Here is an 18,230-nt window from a genome sequence, read left to right as displayed (position 1 = left end):
AGGCCGACTCCGAGCGACCTCACCCCTCCGGCGTCGCCCCTTTAAGGCCCCCTCCGTTACCCCTCCCCTAATCCCGAGTCTTCCGGGGACTCGGCGCCAGGGGATCCGGGCGCCCACCTCCCGGCTGGGAGCTGCCTCTCCTCTGCCTTCCTTTCCCTCCCGGCATGCACCACCCCGCCGCCCCTCCCTCCCTCCCTCCCTCCCCACTCCTCCCGCTCCCCGCCCACCCCTCGCGCCCCTCAAGGCCCCTCCCCCGCCGATCGCGCGCTGCGGGCTCGAGCGCGAGATGTCACCGCCCCCGCCGCCGCCGCCGCCGCCGCCGCCGCCGAGAGTTGCCGGGGCGGACGCGCAGTCCACCGCGCGTGGAGAGCGTGGGAGCGGCTACGGGGGCCGCGGGAGCTACTGAGAGGACGCCGGGGTTGGGCTTTCTCCTCGGCCAGACCCCACCCCACCCTGCCGATCCCACCCCCTGCTCCTTCCTCCCCGGGGGCGCGCGCTCGGGTACGCGCTCGGAAGTCGGGGGTCGGTGGCGAGTGCCGGCTGTGTCCCGGGTGGGAGAAGGCGGCGCGGAGGCGGCGCGCGGGGCAGTGGTTAGCGAGCCGCGCAGTTCTCGCCAGGGGCGCCCTCCGGACCGCCTCTCCGTCGCGAGCCGCCGCCACCGCCCGTCCGGAGAGTCCGGCCACTGGGCCCCGAGGCTCAGCCCGTGGAGCGGCCTCCGAGGGACGCCGCTGCGCGAGAGGAACGCGCCCGCGCTCTTGCCTTTGCCGTGGCCCAGCGCACGGGCGGCGGGATGAGGGGCAGCAAACCGGCCGCGCCGGCGCTGCGGCCGCGGGGCGGCCTCTGGCGGGTGTTGGCTGTGCTGGCGGCCGCTGCGGCCGGCTGCGCCCGGGCAGCCATGGACGAGTGCACGGACGAGGGCGGGCGGTCGCAGCGCTGCATGCCCGAATTCGTCAACGCCGCCTTCAACGTGACCGTGGTGGCCACAAACACGTGCGGGACTCCGCCCGAGGAGTACTGTGTGCAGACCGGGGTGACCGGGGTCACCAAGTCCTGTCACCTGTGCGACGCCGGGCAGCCCCACCTGCAGCACGGGGCAGCCTTCCTGACGGACTACAACAACCAGGCCGACACCACCTGGTGGCAGAGCCAGACCATGCTGGCCGGGGTGCAGTACCCCAACTCCATCAACCTCACGCTGCATCTGGGTAAGCGGTGACAGCCCCGTCCCCTACTACTGCTCACCCCCTCGCCCAGCCTGCGGGGCCCAAACAGCCGCGTGGTGGCTCTCCGCTCCCCAGCATGGGCCACACAGAAATTCCCTTCTCCATCTAGCACTTAACATCCCGCGAGCCGAGATGCTTCCCGCCAGCATCTCTCTGTTTGCTTTCCTAGTCTATCAATAACTTAGCCGGATTTTCGCCCCCTTGATTATTCGCCATTCCGGCTGTTTTGGTCCCTGTTTCCTGAAGCGTTAATCAGAAACCCCCCTCCTCGCTTGTCCACCTTTAGCACTTTTACCTTGTTTGAAAGTCTTTCTCTCCAGGGTTGAGGGTGATTGCTGTTTGCTCTGCTGAATAAGCTAGAGAGGAAAGGGTCTAAGTTAAGGGGATTTGAGGGGAGCAAATGACTTTACTACCGCTGTTGCCTATGTGTAATTAAAATAGATGTTCACTTTTAAAGTTATTGTTCTTTAAAGTTGTTCAGCTTTAATTAAGGGCCACAGAGCGATTTCACTGATAATCCTGGTACAGACAAAACAAAAGGAAGTATCTGCACTCACTGTAATTGTTGGGTACAGTTTTGTCCCTGAGTAAAAAGGCTCTCCTCACTGTCTTTCCTTTTGCTTTGATTCAAAGCAAGTGTAGAAGCATGTGTAAGTGACCTTTTAGAAATCAGGAAAGGGATGTATAGAAAACTTCATTGCTGGGTGGTGGACGAGGATGGACATGTTTATCCCCAAGTATTAAAAATCATGTTTGATCTGGGTCAGTTTTTCTTCATCGTTGAAATATACAAATAAGCAGAATGATTCGTTGTTGTGTTTAACAGAGTAACATGCGTGAGAAACTGGCATTGACGGGTAGAGCTTCAGTCCCGTTGCAGACCAGTAGCTGGTAGTAATGAACTTCCAGAGCGAACAGCGTGCCAAGCCATTCTTCTATCAAAGCAGTATAATTCTATAAGGCTAGTAACATTATTTGGGGAATCTTTGAAAGGAACATTTGGTAGACACATGGTTCTTTTGGTCGTGGTTTTGTATTTTTCTTTCCACTGCTCTCTGATACATTAAATTTTATGAAAGCGTCAAGATTCTAGAGAAAGTACTTTGAAAAGTGGAGTAAATTACTGTGTGTGAAGCAAGTTTTAGAAAAACAGTATTTAGCACCTTTGTAGTAAATATCAGTTTATTTGTAGGCGAGTCATTAGGAAGATGAAACTTTTCAAAAATAAGTTCATAAACTGGAACTCTAAGGCACCTGTTTTTCAGAGATGGAAGAAATAAACTGAGTTCAGTTTTTCAAAGGTATTGGAAACATGGAACTAAGCAGTATCTTGGAACAGGTGCCTTTCTAAAGATTCTGCAAGAGACCTAGGGCCTCCTAAGACTTTGTGGGGATGCTCTTTAGCACTTTTCTCCTAAGTGTTGTATTTTTAAACTTGGCCAAGATTAGTTTTGAAATTTGTATCCAATTATTAAAAAAAATTTTTTTGTCTTTTTAAAGCTTCTGTGTTGAATTTTGAATGCCCACAACGTCTTATTTTATCTATTTTGAAATATTAAAAATTTCAAAGCAAAAGCATAGCCTTGATGTCTCAAATGCCTGAGATTCAACTGAAAATTTCTGAATAAGAATCTCTTATTTAGGTAAAGATAGGGCTGTCAATCTGGACCTTCTGAATTTTCTGCTGTGAGCACTATGTAGCAAAAGGTTATTTCAGGTGATGGTAGAGGAAGGTAGATTACTCAGTGATTACTTCTCTATTACAAAGATAATGTGTTAGGTAAGATAGTATCTGTCAAGTTAGGTTGCTACTACTGGGAGGCCGATACATGAGCTTTGGGTCCTAGTGATTAAAAAGCTCGAAAGACTTTTTACTCTGAAAATGTTATATATGCTTGTACTTGTTTTGCTGAAAAATTCTTCAGTTTTGGGTAACATTCTTGCTAAATGAAGTTCATAAAACTATAGATTTAAAACTTCTAAGTAAATAAAAGTTATTTACAGTAGTTTTCATACAAATACTGTAAGAACATTTACTTGAAGATTTTTAGATAGACAATTTCTAAAAACTTGACTAGAAGTTATTGTACTTGTTGTTGCATCAGAAATGCTGTCCTGGAGGAAACTGTGTGTGGAGAAGATGGGGAAGGGGAGGGAGATTTGTGTGTAGTCGCTTTGATGTCTCAGTCTCTCTCTCTCCCCTCTCTTTCTTCATGACAAGGATATATGTATTCATGAATGTTATGATCTATAACTTAATGACAGATAGGCAGGGCTTTATGTATTATTGTGTGTTTTGATATTCAGCATATTCACTCCCTAACTCCAGTTACTCCATGGGCTCTAGCTAACTAATTATTTCCCATGAATTCAAGGACCATGACTGTTTGTGCATCTATTAAATCTCCCATCCAGTTCAAATTTCACATACCCTTAAACAAGTGATGCATATTGTGCTTTGCCCTTACAGAGCATGTGAAACTCGAAGGGAGTAGTGTGAAAGAACTAGGTCTAGCCACCACTTTTCTAGCCTTCCTTTTGATGTTGAACTTTAAGCACAGTAAACTTTAAAATAAGCAAAGTCAGATCGCAGTTTAGTAGTCACAAGAAATATACATATTTTGCCAGTGATCCTAAGACTTTTTTTATTGTAAAAGTAAAACATGACATAGTGAATTAAAACAGTATAATGACTAGTGAGTCTCTTCATCTCCATTTGCTAAGTTGCCCTAGAGACTGTCGCTCACAATTTTTTACGTAACCGTCCAGAAACATTTCATGCATACACATGTATGTATAAAATTACACGATCATTTTAACTGGTACCTTTTTTGGGGGGTGAGGCATATTTTAACAGATGGCAAGTACAAATTAGGTGATTGTACCATTATCATCACTTGTACAAAAGCCAGGAAAATCAGCATTGTTTCTGTAAGCAGCCATGTCTTAAGCACCATATACAGTTATCCAGGGTACAGGGTGCAATGTATCCTTAGATATAATGAGTTTAAGTTGCTGTGGGCATCAGAACTGCATTTTCTGCCTGTTGTGGAGAGAAATCTCAGCAAGGCATCCTTTTTTAAAAAGAAGTCTTTCTTATTTTGCCTTCCACTTCTGGATCTTCTCTCCTAACTTCTATATGAATTATTCAACTGCTTTTTAAAAGTTTGGCTTTTGTGTTTTATAATAAGTTATAATAAGTTTTATCCTTATCAGCGGAGTAGTTGTTAGTAAGATTGTATCTGAGGATTTGCCTTTTATTAAACAACCCCTTTAATTAACTTGATAGTCACTGTAGATGAAAACTTGGCAGACTGGGTCTTGATCTTGGAGGAAGGTAGGTTACCCTCTTCCTAAAAACAATTAGATTAAGGAAGAGAGTGCTTATAAAACCAGCTCAATGAAGGTTTATGGAACTCCTGAAATTTACACCAAGACCAGATTGGTGTCCAAGCTCCTTATAAGCTTTAGGAACAAACAGTGATTAAATGACGCTTTTAAGCTGTATCTAAATATTATTTTTGTGTGTCTAAATCACAATAATTGCTATATAAGGGTATTACATTTTATTCTGTTTGGTCCTCTTAGTGTGTATTTAACATGAAACAAACAGCAAATTTTTTTCCCCCGGGAATATCTTTGTGAGGTAGGTTCTGACTCTGTTAGAACTCTGGTGACTTCACTGTGGTATTTGTGCACCCTGAGGGGACACTATTTTAGTTTGTCTTACAAAGGCCTGATTTACATTTTGCAGGTTTCAACTTGAGGAGTTAAGGAGCTCTTCTTTAGTGGCCAGCAGTTGGTGAACACAGTTTTATAAAGTTGCTGTTGGCTGTTTTCCTGTTCTACAATTCACTGCTTTTTCCGTAAATAACTTTTTCATGTTTCTAAAGCATTCAGAAAAACAATTTACACATTAGGAGAAAATTTGGAACTATGAGCTCCCCTCCCCCCATTATTTTGTCATTGGCCACATTTGTGGGAGGGATAAAGTTTGACTATTTCAATTCTAAATCCTTTTAGGAAGTTGGACATGCCTTTTGCTATGCACTCCTTTCCCTGTGCATACATTCTCACGTTACTGCCAAATATTCTGCAAACATATTTTAAATACCTACTAAATACATGGTGCAGTATCTGATAGAAAGGTGTAGAAGATTGAAGGTCCATTCTTCAGAAGTTTATACTCTGTTAGATGGAATTTTCATACCCAGATGTAATGCCATTACAATAATAAATCAGAAGTTCCTTTATAATATTTTACAGTTTATAAAGCCTCCAGTTTATCACTGATTAGATTTTCATAACTCAGTGAGGGAAGGCAAAGATGAGGGTCCTGAGGTTGTGATTTGCCAAAAATTATGGTGGAGGTAGGTTTTTGACTCAGTCTAACATACTAGCTCCTGCAGTTCTTCGTTTCTCTAACAAATCTCTCAAAAGAATGACTAGTTTATTCCAGGGCAACTTTAAAATATCAGTACAAGTTCATGTACATACTGATTCAGAGATACTAGACTCCTTTGGTTTTCCTCCTATTCCCTCTGTTCCTTTTCACTTAATGTTTCTCGATTCCTTTTTTTTTTTTTTTCATGCTACTCACTCTTCCTGAATGAAGTCCTCTAAATCTCAAGGCTTCCATTACTATTTTCAAATCAATAAATTCTAAATTTGTATCTTCAGGACAGCTTTTTCTCCATGTGGGACATGGTCAGTTTGGTATGTCCAGAGGCCATGTCCAAAATTAAATTCATTCCTTATTGTCTTATCCAGTTCAAAGCTGTATCTTAATGAACAGCACTACTGTTTATTCCTGAGGCTCTCAACCAATCTTTTGCCAAGAACCATGCTTGATAGGCTTTCATCAGTAAAGATCACTCTGTTTGGCCAGAAGATAGGATCCACTGCTGGGTTTCTGGGCAGCTGTAACTCCACCACTTTCTTTCCCACCCATCCTTACTACAATCTGCCCAAGACTCCACTTTCACTTCCTGTATCCAGCCATATGTCTCTTGGATCCTTATCTTTATATCTGCTTTACTGTAACCCCCCATGGAATTTCACCTTGATTACTGCAACAACTTGCTAACGAATTGGTGGTCTTTCTGCCTCCAGTTTTGCCCTTTCTATTCAGGCAGCCATGCTTTGGACTGAGCAATCGTTCTAAAATGCAAATCTGATGATATCGTTTCCCAGCTAAAAATTCTGCAGTGATTCCTCAAGCCTTTAGGATAAAGTCCAGATGCCTTGGCATGGTGTATAAGGTACTTTAGGATCCGGACCTTTATAACCTCTAGGCTTATCTTTTGTCATTCCATGTGCTTTAAGGGCTGTTTCTTTGGTTTGGAACACTTCTTCCAGATGTCATCACCTTCAGGAATCCTTCCCCAGTTTCTTTCTCTCCCTGGCCTGGATTAGGTGTCCCACTCACACCACCCTGTAGGTATCTACCACAGCACTTATCACATGGTATTGTCTTGTTTCTTTACTCGTCTGTCTCCACTTCTAGACCATGAGGTCTTTGAAGGCAGGGTCGGGGACTTAGTCATCTTTTTAGTTTAGTTGAATATAACTAACATTAGTTAATTGCTTGCTATGCCTCAGCACCATACAGATTCCTGGGTGTATAATGATTCATTGGACATTGCCCTGACCTCATGGAACTTGTGGCTTAGATGTGGAGACCTAGGTCTCTAGCCTGGGGGTAGGCAAATTATAGCCCACAGACTAAATCCAGCCCTGGGCTGCCACCTATTTTTGTATGGGCGATGAGCTAAGAATGGTTTTTACATGTTTAATTGGTTGAAAAATCAAAAGAAGAAAAATATTTTATGACACGTGAAAATTATATGAAATTCAAATTTTAGTATCCATAAAGTTCTATTGAAACACGGTCAAGTTCATTTATTAACATATTGTCTCTGGCTGATTTTGCACTACAGAGGCAGAGTTGAGTAATTGTAACAATAAGTCCTGGCCCACAAAGACTGAAATGTTTACTCTCTGACCCTCTACAGCACAAGTTTGGTGACCTCTGCTCTAGACCGATACATTCAGTGTTATATAATAAGTTTTTAGGTAAAAGGTGCACACACAGAAAGCATTCACTTAACCGTTAGGAGGGAGGCTGGAGGGTTTGTATCTCCACTGCTTAACAACGTGTCTGGCATAGTGTTCAGTAAATATATGAAGAGTGAGTAAATAAATGAATGCCTGAATTATAAGAGGTCCCAAAACACTGCACATTAATTTATATTCTTCTCAGTAATACTTTTGAACTTGAGTTTTTTTTATCAGTGCCATCTCTCCATTTTCTTGAGATTTATGCCACTGTGAATGTGGTACCTGGTTGTTTTATTTCTGTAGCTTTATAAAAAAGTACTAAGTTGGGTATGTAACTGATATGGAATTGGAAGATCTGTGACTGTCCTTTTTTGGTGTAAAAATTAGACTTTTATATGATTTGAAGTCAGCTGGATAAATTTTATGAGTAAACTACTTGCTCAGGTTTGAATCTCGCATGTGAATATGTTTCTGACATTTTAATGTTAATGTTGTGTTTTTTCTTTAGAAATGGACATAACTTTTATTTTAAAATATATATTCACATGTTTGTTGTTGAAATAGACTCTAAAAGGGTATTATTAAGCACTTGTGGAGAAGTGTTGCAGTGAAATATCTTATTTGCTTATTGTGTGTGGCATCATTTTTAGTTTATTTAATTCATTATGGGTACACGCAGAAGACAGGCATACTGAGGTATGCCTTCTCTGCAGGATAGTGAAGAACCACATTAAAGTGGTTAGACAGATGAATAATAACCACTTATTTGTCTAGAGTTAACAGGCAGCAGAACCAACAGATGCTTCTTTCCTTGTTGCTTGTTTCCAGTGTACTTAATTGACAGCTCTACTGCTGGTCTGTTTGAGTTTTAGGGAAAAGTGTCAAAGTTTAGAGCAGAACTGTTTGTTTATTTTTACTGCCCAAAATTCCAGAGAGGATTTTTTAAAATAAGGGATTAATCTGTCCCTTATCTTAAATTGTCAAAGGATAAAATTTCAAGATGACTGTGTGCCGGTTCTATTACTTTGCCTGTTTCTTGCCCTAAGATTTGTAAGAGGACCTTGCTAAGATTTGCAGGCATCTCCTTTCTTGTAAAATGATAAAGTTAGATGTTTGCTCATTTTGGGCCTAAAACGGACAGCTTGCTAAATGCGGTTAGCAGAAAACTCATTTATAGAAATGTCACTGAGGTTTTAGAGTATTGTGCCAGACTGTGGTGACACTAATTAAGTACATCTGCTTTTCTTTCCATGGGCTCTTCCAGGAGGCCAGCCTAAAATAACTGGGTCCAGTCAGCCTGGTGCCCTATGCAGCTACATATTCATGAAATAAAATAAAGCAGACTTATCTCTTTCTTAGACAATGGCGCTCTCAGATTTTTTGTGGCAAGGCTGGGAGATGAATTAGGGGATTTACATTATTTCTTTTAAAACTTTAGGAGTTTTAGTCCCTCAGCTCCCTTCTTTTACTCTTTGTTTCCAACTGCATGGCTGCTTCCTATTATATTGCAGTCAACATTGGATTTTTGCTGTATCGTCTTTTTTTGTGTTTTTTTTTGTTATTTTATCTTCTTTTTGTTTTGAAAGTTTTTGGAAATACGGATTCAGAATCAACCTCCTTCACGTTTTTTTTTTAAATTTCTTGAAATAAAAAATACAAGTGGTCTTGTATAGAGTTAGGGACTCAATGAATTTTGTTCATGATGATAAATCACATTGTATGTGAAGGTTTCTGCTAACCAGAGCGATTGCCCAAGGCAGTGACTACAGAGATGCCTGTCAGTGTTTTCAGAGACACAGCTAGTAATCAGTCTTTTTTTTTTTTCTCCTTTATAGTTCCCACTTTACGTTCTATATCTTGACCTGCATGGAGGTTACAAAGGTGTATACATATGTACAGATTCAGAGCTGTACATTTAATATTTGTGTACTTTGTTGTATCTAAATTATTCTTCAGATTAGAAAAAAAGAATTAAAAGTTTCAACCTATTAAAATACAAAAAATAAATAGGTGATTTTGTTAGTTTAGGGTACAGTTTTGGTTTAAAATAGGAGAGCACAGAATCTAAGACATAATCATCTAAGTTCTAGTTCTCGTACGGTCTTTCTACCCTACCAGCAGTTGCTGGCATCAATAAACATTAAGAAATGTTTTTTGAGTGAAGGGACACAAAACAAGCCAACCAGCTGATTTTCATTGAGGTATCAGCTGATTTTACTTAAAGTACCTACAGAGTGCGTTCAGAAAAGCATTCAGGTGAGCTTCATGGTAAGTCTCAGGAAGTGGAGTGTGGGCAGGTGTGCAGGAAGAGCAAGTTCTCTTTGCTCTTCTCACGACTGCCTTTAACCAGATGATGGATTTGGTTGGTGCTTGGTGGTTTGAAGTGATAAATGGTAAGTTTGTGTTTTGGGGGGCAGGTTTAGAGAGTTCTCTAGGAATGTCCCTGTGGCATGTGCTTGTGTTACAATGTCTGGTTTTTATAAAACTTGTTACTTAAATTCTACAGTGAAAACGAAATATTCCACATATTACATAAAATGTATAATGTGAAGACCCCATCTTCCTTCCTTTGACATGTTCTAGGTAGTGGCTTTTTCTCATTGAGCCGTTTAGAAATAATACATTTGGGACTTCCCTGGTGGTGCAGTGGTTAAGAATCCACCTGCCAATGCAGGGGACATGGGTTCGATCCCTGGTCTGGGAAGATCCCACATACCACGGAGCAACTAAGCCCGTGCGCCACAACTGCTGAAGCCCGCGCACCTAGAGCCTGTGCTTTGCAACAAGAGAACCCACCACAGTGAGAAGCCCGTGCACCACAACAAAGACCCAGTGAAGCCAAAAATAAGTAAATAAATTTATTTAAAAAAAAAAAGAAATAATAAGTCTGAAGCTTGAACTGTGTTGTGTGGCTTTCTTAGAGAAGTGTATGAAATTTTGTGAAGTATTTCCAACTAAGTGAAAAGACTTACCCACTCAAAATGAGGTGAGCCTATTTGATTGTGATTTTAATTAGTTAGTGGGCAAAGTTCTTTTGTAAATAAAATTCTTATTTTGCTGAGAAAATTCTTCTCTTATGGGCATTGTAATATGGAACGTGTAGGTAATATTGTTGAAACACTTTCTTTATCCTCAGGTGATTTGTAATGTGTTTTGAGGGGATAAGACAAAAACATTCATGTACAGAAAATCAGTGGGAGAATATAAGCACAGTAAACATAATTCAGTTGAAACTTTTTAAAGTGCTGAGGGAATCCCTGCAAAGCACTTTGAAGAGTGTCGATGGCAGTCAACCAGGAAAAGCTTCTTGGGTCTTGAAGAAGAGTGGTAGATACGAATGGAGGACTTTCCAGGAAGGGTGATTTGTTTGAATAAAGGTCTAAGAGTAACCAGATAATGGTGAAGGCATTGTTTGCTTTTCATGGAGTAGTAGAGACTTGGAGGATGGGTTCTGAGGAGATGCGGATCATGAAAACTGGGCAACAAAAGAAAGTAAATTTCCTTTCATTGAGCACCCCTTGGTTGCCTCTTTGAATCCTTAAAACAATCTTGAGAACACTAGTTTTATATTTAGCTGTTAACGCTTCTAGGAATTTCTAAGGAATTTATTGAATTTCAGAATGAGATTCTGTGTTTTGTCAGTGTCTAATGATAGGAAAAGTGTACCACATACCCTGTTTCCTGAAGGGTGGTCTGGGGAACGCCACCTTATCTCCTTTCTGCCTTATCCATGACTCCTTTCTGGTTGTTGAGAATGGCTGAGTTAGTTCAGTTGCTTACTTTATCTGACATCCTTAAAGATAAGGCTGTCAGGGCCATCTCCAGGTTCTACTTCGTTTCCTCTGCTTCAGGTAAATTCTAACTCTTACTTGGTGACCTTTTTGTTGTGCAGGTTTGCTAACTGAAAGGTCTAACCACCTTTTATTGATTGATAAATAACTACTGTGGTCCCAGGAGATTTCTTTGTCACTGTTTCATCTTTCAGGCTCGGAAATGACTTCCTTCACTTTGATTTCTGTATATGTTAGTTTGTAAATCTACAACTCTGTCTATCTATCTTATCTGTGTATCTATCATTCAGTCTTTATCTCCTTAGTTTCCCCAGAGAATTCCTGAGCTAAGGTTCAAGCAGGGGACTCCTAGATATCTTAAAATTAAAAAAAAATTTTTTTTTTGCTTCCTCTCTGAAGAAGGGGGTTACATTTCCAACTTAGATTTTGTATTTTGGGTTTCTCCCCACTGCATACTACCTCCACTTCTACAACTCAAGATTAAGTATTATTGAATCACAGTCCTGCTTTCTTTACAGACCTGCTTTGTCCATATTGCATTTCTGTGATACATGTGGTTACATCATCACCTCCTAGTGACTGATGATATTTAAATTCACATGCTCAATTTTATTTCTTATGGGAAGAATGGCACCCATTGCTACATTTGAGGCCGAGTATTGGGCTTAAAATGCTCCCACCCCTTTTGCCAGTTGGTAAAATACAGAAGCATAAGTATTTTCTAAGGGCTTTTCCATCAACTTTCTTCAAAGAGAATAAAAGGATCTTAAGTATTTCCATAAGAAGAGCTTCACAGTTTTTGAAAAGGGGGTCATGACAGCTTGATGAAAATGAGTTGAACAGCTTTTATTGAGCTTTCTGTTCATTGGCAGGGACTGGGAAATGATGTTTTCCTGCTCTGGCAGCACAAATCCTGATTAGAAACAGGAATGGTCTGCACAGATGTTCTCAAAATCTGAGATCATCTTATTATCAGAAACTATTAAGAAATAAGTTATAGTAGCTTGGCAATGTAAAATGATTAGATCTAGAAATGGATTTTGTTTTCTGACCCTATCCTGTACAACATTTAGACCTTTAGTTTTCTGGAATGTTGGCATGTCTGGACTTTTGAATATGTGTCTAACTAGAATAATTTTGGAGTTGGAAGGAAACTTAGGAAAGTTTAAGCTGTAAAAAATATGTTTTAAGGATGGGTCCTGGTTTAATTTACTTAATCTCTTACCAAAGAAGTTAGGGTATAGTTGCCTTGGTTTAGCAGTTTATCTGTGCTTCAGTGTTGCTGTTCCTCCCCTAGTGGTTCCTTCTCCTATGGACCTTATTCTGATAGGACTGGTGACTTGTCCTGTTGTTTTGGTGTCACTAAGTTTTTATTTTTTTTAATTAAAAAAATTTTTTTTCATTTAAAAAAATTTTTAAATAAATTTATTTATTTTTAGCTGCGTTGGGTTTTCGTTGCTGCGTGCAGGCTTTCTCTAGTTGCGGTGAGCGGGGGCTACTCTTCGTTGCGGTGCGCGGGCTTCTCTTGTTGTGAAGCACGGGCTCTAGGCACGCAGGATTCAGTGGTTGTGTCATGAGGGCTCAGTAGTTGTGGCTCGCGGGCTCTAGAGTGCAGGCTTAGTAGTTGCGGTGCACAGGCTTAGTTGCTCTGTGGCATGTGGGATCTTCCCAGGCCAGGGCTCGAACCCGTGTCCCCTGCATTGGCAGGCGGATTCTTAAGCACTGTGCCACCAGGGAAGCGCTAAGTTTTTAGATTATTACTATTATTTAAATGCCAGATCGTGATCTGGTAGAGATGAGCATCCTGAAATTTTCATTGAAGTTGTGTTGTTTTTGGAGGTGGGGAGAAACATGAGGCTAAAAGTGAATATTGTGTGGGGAGAGACAGTTGGAAACCAAAGAGCAATTGTCTACTTTAATTGCTTTGGTCATGTGGTTACCCCTTCATGGTAAAGGGGTCATGTTCTGTGGGGTTGAGCGTCTAGGATTAACTTTCAGAGTGTCTCTATGCATAGTTGTGAATTTATAGTGAGTATTTTAGATAAGTTCATGGGATAGAAAGTCTATCGAATACCAAATTCTTACAACTCTATTACAGATTATGAAAGTTTGTGAGACCATCTGTAATGCAGCTGTAATAAAATTTGTTTACTCTATCAGGATTGCTTTAGGGGCTCAAGCTGGTTTTTTTTTACTACTGTTTTCAGCATTTTTGCTGCTTGGCAAGAAATAAGTTAGCATCAACTCCTGGTGCAGTTGGAATCATTCAGCTTTGCGGCCATTCTGATAAAGCTTTGGTTTTATACTTATGCCCACTTTAAAGTTCTTATATCCTGGCACAAGGCATGGATGGTAAATCTAGGATATCAGAAATAGACTGATTCTGGAAATTAACATACTTTCCAGATGTTTGGAGAATGTAGGCTTGTTTTCTTTGCTGCTTTTTGTGTGTTCTTCTGTGTGTATCTGTATCTGTGCTTCCCTGTGTTTTTATAGGAAAACCTCTTGGGGAAGGGGGAATCTGCTTTTTGGACTGGGAAATAAAATAAGTATTAAATTTTTTTGTGAAACCTTTGAGTTGGTAGTGCCATTGCTGTGAGAGAAAGGAGAGGCAGCTTTGTTCCCGTAAGGGAGACTGTTAGGAAGGCTGGTGTTGGGGTGAGACTCCGTGGAAGTAACTAAATAGACTTCTTCACATCTCCAGTTATTTTCAATTATGAAATGGGCCACGAATGCTCTGAATCAGCAGCCTTTTAACCATGCCTGACTAAATAGACCTTGTTTTTGAAATTCACAGCAGTGTCAAGATCCCTGCTGTCTTTTTGTCCATCCTGCTAACACACAGCTGTTTCTGTTCATAGATCATTTTGTGTTCAACTGCCTGGTTACTTCCTCAGGTCCCTTTTATGGTGAATAATGGACACATGGGAGTTTGAACACCCAAGTGTGTGGTTATTCAAACAGGAAGTCTTGAGGAAGCACAGTAACCTTGTCAGAGGGACAAAAGGTGGAACGGGAAAGGGCACTGATGATTTTAGGCTTAAAACATCTGCAGGGAAACATCTGACAGTTTCTGAGATACGGACATTCTGCAGCTTACAAAAGGGATGGTTTATTTGGAACTTGTTTCATTTTTTTCAAACATTTGGAGTCTTAAGCCCTAATCCATGACATAGAAATGGAGGTGAAAAAAGAAGCAGTGTGGCATCATTGGCATTAAAAACAGGAAGGAAGCTCTGTGGGTCTTGGAAAGAAGGTGCGACAACTCATCTTTACCAGAGGTAACAATGAGGCAGGCTGTACACAGGAGCAAGCAAACGGGTTGGCTTTGACAGGGACTGCAGGAGCTGATGTGGTTGGATTGGATTAAAAGATGATTTTATACAGAGCCTATGATTATTGAGCACTGGAAGAATATGAGATAAAGAAGAATGTGAGTTGTACATGAAAAGCATGTAGTCTAGTGGGAGAGCGAGCATGTGTATATCAACAAATATACTCTGAGACAAAATATAAAGTGCTGTAAAAGAAGGATAAAAATTCCATGTGACTGCAAAGAACTGATTGTAGCTGGTCAAGATAAATGACTTCCCAGAACATTTATCTGGTGACCTTTCAGATTTCTACCAACCTTGAGATTCTTTGATTATATGATGGAGGATTTGTTAGAACTAGTCAAATAAATCCTGATTTTAGATTTAAAAATGAAAATTAAATCTGAAAGTTAAAGAAGGGTGTAGCACTGCATTGACAGCAGTTCATATGATGATGCAAATGCTAAAGAAAAGAAGTCAGTTTTTGGCTTAATTAGTGGAAGCAGTGGTATTCAAAGGAGTACTAGATATGTTCATTGTGTGATTGGAACTCTGCCCTTAAGTTCCAGGCATAGTAAACATGTTCAGACAGCATGGGCGCTACATCTTCTTGATTCCTTACTTTGTTTATTTGGTTACCTTCTAATTGTCCTTCAGAACTCATGGCACATTTCAATTTCTCTGGGAAGATTTTGATTTCTAATTCCTCCTGCCCCTCCATAGCATTTGCTGTCATGTTGTTCAGTGCCCATACATTCATTCATTTCTAAAAATCACTGACCATATTGCATGCCTGTGATGTGAGAGGTGCTAGATTGTATTGTTTTGTTTCCCCCCTTAGACTGAATTCATTGAGGATAAGATGAATTTATTGATTTCTTAATTCATTCACAAATATTTATTAGTGCCTGTTATGTAAAAGGCACTGCAAAATGCTGGAGATAGGACAGAGAGGAAGACCTAGAGCTTAACTTCTGGGTGAAAAGCATGCAGAACAGAGGACCTGCCCAAGGAGGGTTCCCTTGGCTTTCTTTTTTACGTTGGCTTATATATTCCTAGTGTATAGCATAATACCTTTCATTTAGTAGTAGATGCTCAAAAGTTTGCTGAATGAATGAATTCCTATTTCTGTGAGGCTACAGCCACAGAATGCAGATGAGGGTGAGAAATGGCAGTTTTGTTTAGATTTTCCCAAGATAGAGTTTGCCTATTACATAGGGTTATTGAAATTGGACAGGTGGAGTGGGATGGCTAGTCCATGATGTAGCTTCCTCACCAGTGTTGTTAGGTAAAAACTAAGCCATAGTAGTAAAGAGCCCCAGTGATAAAGTAGTTCAAGAAACATAGAGGTTTCTCTTTCATGTGGTAGTCCTGAGTGAGCAGCAAGGTATCTCTGATCCACACAGACATTCTGGGGCCCAGGGTCCTTTCATCTTCATGATTTGCCATCCCTTAGGGTGCTGTCCTCATGTGTGTGGTTGAAGCTGAGTGATAGCTACCTCTGTATTCCAAATGGGAAGATGCTGCTGAGGAGTGTATGCCTAACTCTCAAGACTGAGACCCGACAGAGGTCCACATCATTGTATCATCTGCCACTGGAGAGCATTTAGTCACCTGGCCACTCAGATATGCAGTGGAGGCTGGGAAATGTAGTCTGGCTGGGCAACCTTGTGCCCAGCCACAAATCTGTTACAGTGATGGAGGGTGGCGGGGAGGGGGACTGGTTTTGGCAGATGGCTCTGGCATGCCAACCCTCTACTGTGGTATTGTGCCTGCCACTTCCTGTGCTGGAGAATCCTCTCTTTCCTGAGTTTTGGTCTTCCTGAAGTACCTTCTTCAGAGGATCCCATTCTGTAGCCAGCAGTTTTAGGAAGTGGATCTAGAAAAACTAGCAAACATGCTCTCTGTAGACCTTCACACCCTAGGACTTCAGGAGAAGAGCCTCTGAAGAAAAGGGGTGCACGCTCGTCCTGCTCTTCTCAGTGTGCACCATTCACTCCCTACCTTTGCACAATTCATTTTATTCTGAGACTACCAGGTTTCATTCCCATGGTCCCCTCCTGACACTGAGATCTCACTATGTTAGTGTTGGGTACTTACACCGACCGGCTCTGTATCAGATTCATCTCAGAGGAGCACATCCTTGCAGAATCATTAAGTCTTGATTTACTTCACAGTAGTGATCATGTTTACCTTCAGCTGTGATGAATGAATCAAAGCTGCTTTAAAATCCAGATGTGTTTCAGAAACAAGAACTCCAGTAGTAAAACAGTGCCTATTGTTTGTACCAATTACTGGTCACTTGAACATACAATCTTGTTCTGGAATCTTTTTTAATGTGTATTTATCTTTTCCTTCAACATGAGTTGAGTTCATTGAGGGCAGGAGCTGTATTTTAACCATTAATTAAGTCAGAGACTAAACAGCCAGGTCCTCACTATCTCTGCGGTGAAATGTATTCATACTTTTATGAATTAAAGGCTGATTAAAGGCTATAAGGGCCTCACACTAGTTTAAGTCACGTTTTGTTGTCAGATATTATGAAAATCCTCTGCTGTTTAGAAATTTTTGGATATAGAATCATAGATAAAGGATTATGGACTGTACCGCATTTGATTATATGTTATACCACTTCTACAGATAGTGATAATAGAACTACTAAAGACTATGTAAAAATTTGGCACATAATAGGCATTTGATAAATTGGTTATTATCTAAATGATTGAATAAAAGTCCATTTAATAGGAACTTTTATTTCATTGAAAGGGTGCATTTTAACAGATGTATTTTAAGACGATTTGAGTGGATGGGTTATTAAATTATGGTAAGAGTATTTAGAATTCCAAATAGAGCATTAAATAAATGTTTCAGAGAAGTAGTTTATTTTTTTGTTTGTTTGATTGTTTTTTGTAGAAATGCAATTTCATCTCCAATGCCTCTGTTAGGAACCTGGCTGCATTAAAGCCATTTCATTCGAGATACTTTTTGAATTGGAAGTTAATTCTGATTTTCTTCTTGTTCCTAGAAGCATATGATTTCAGTGATGTCTGTGTTCTTACTCTCTCCACACTTTATGCATCTCCCTCCCTATCTACCTACTTATCACAGCTTTTCTTTCTTTCTGTCCAGTTGCTTTTTTTTTTTTTTTTCTAAAGAGAATCACCCAAGGAGCCTTTTTTTTTTTTTTTTTAATTGATTGATTGATTGCTATGTTGGGTCTTCGTTTCTGTGCTAGGGCTTTCCCTAGCTGTGGCAAGCGGGGGCCACTCTTCATCGCGGTGTGCAGGCCTCTCACTATCGTGGCCTCTCTTGTTGCGGAGCACAGGCTCCAGACGCGCAGGCTCAGTAGTTGTGGCTCAGGGGCCTAGTTGCTCCGCGGCATGTGGGATCTTCCCAGACCAGGGCCCGAACCCGTGTCCCCTGCATTAGCAGGCAGACTCTCAACCACTGCGCCACCAGGGAAGCCCCCTGTCCAGTTGCTTTAAATCAGCAATAAATCAGTGTCTCTAGGAATCTTTAAAGAATCACTTGTATTGAGAATGACTATATAAATGGTTATAAATGATTGCTTTTGCCTCTAGGGTTCTCTCAGCTTGGTTTTTGCTTTCTAAAAGATTGTGGTCTCCTTGAATTGACATCATTTTTCTTAGACTCATTGTCTTTATTTGCTCAGAGTCCTTTGCCATCACCCTTTGCCTAAATATATATCATGTTGTCCTCTGTGCTTTATCACCCCAGTTTCTTTTGGAAGGAAATTGCCTTCTCTAAAAATTCTTTTCCACATTCTGGAAGTGTGAGACAGTAGCGCTTATTGTATCACTCCTTGGTCACTTGAGCATATC

At 41.1% G+C, this 18,230-nt stretch overlaps 1 protein-coding gene across 1 annotated transcript in view; it reads left to right on the top strand.

The window, feature by feature from the left end:
- Positions 1-707: 707 nt before the first annotated feature.
- The window catches only part of LAMC1 (laminin subunit gamma 1), a 121,274-nt gene continuing 103,751 nt past the window's right edge, over positions 708-18,230 (top strand). The window contains exon 1 of the mRNA XM_061183035.1: positions 708-1,205. Within this exon, the coding sequence (XP_061039018.1) occupies positions 791-1,205 (415 nt within the window). The 5' untranslated portion in view covers positions 708-790. The remainder of the gene's footprint in view (positions 1,206-18,230) is intronic.

This window comes from Eubalaena glacialis, chromosome 3 (genome assembly GCF_028564815.1).
Source record: "Eubalaena glacialis isolate mEubGla1 chromosome 3, mEubGla1.1.hap2.+ XY, whole genome shotgun sequence".
Classification (NCBI taxonomy): Eukaryota; Metazoa; Chordata; class Mammalia; order Artiodactyla; family Balaenidae; genus Eubalaena; species Eubalaena glacialis.
The sequence above is the reverse complement of the archived record's forward strand: the minus strand, read 5'-3'. Positions and strand labels throughout refer to the sequence as shown.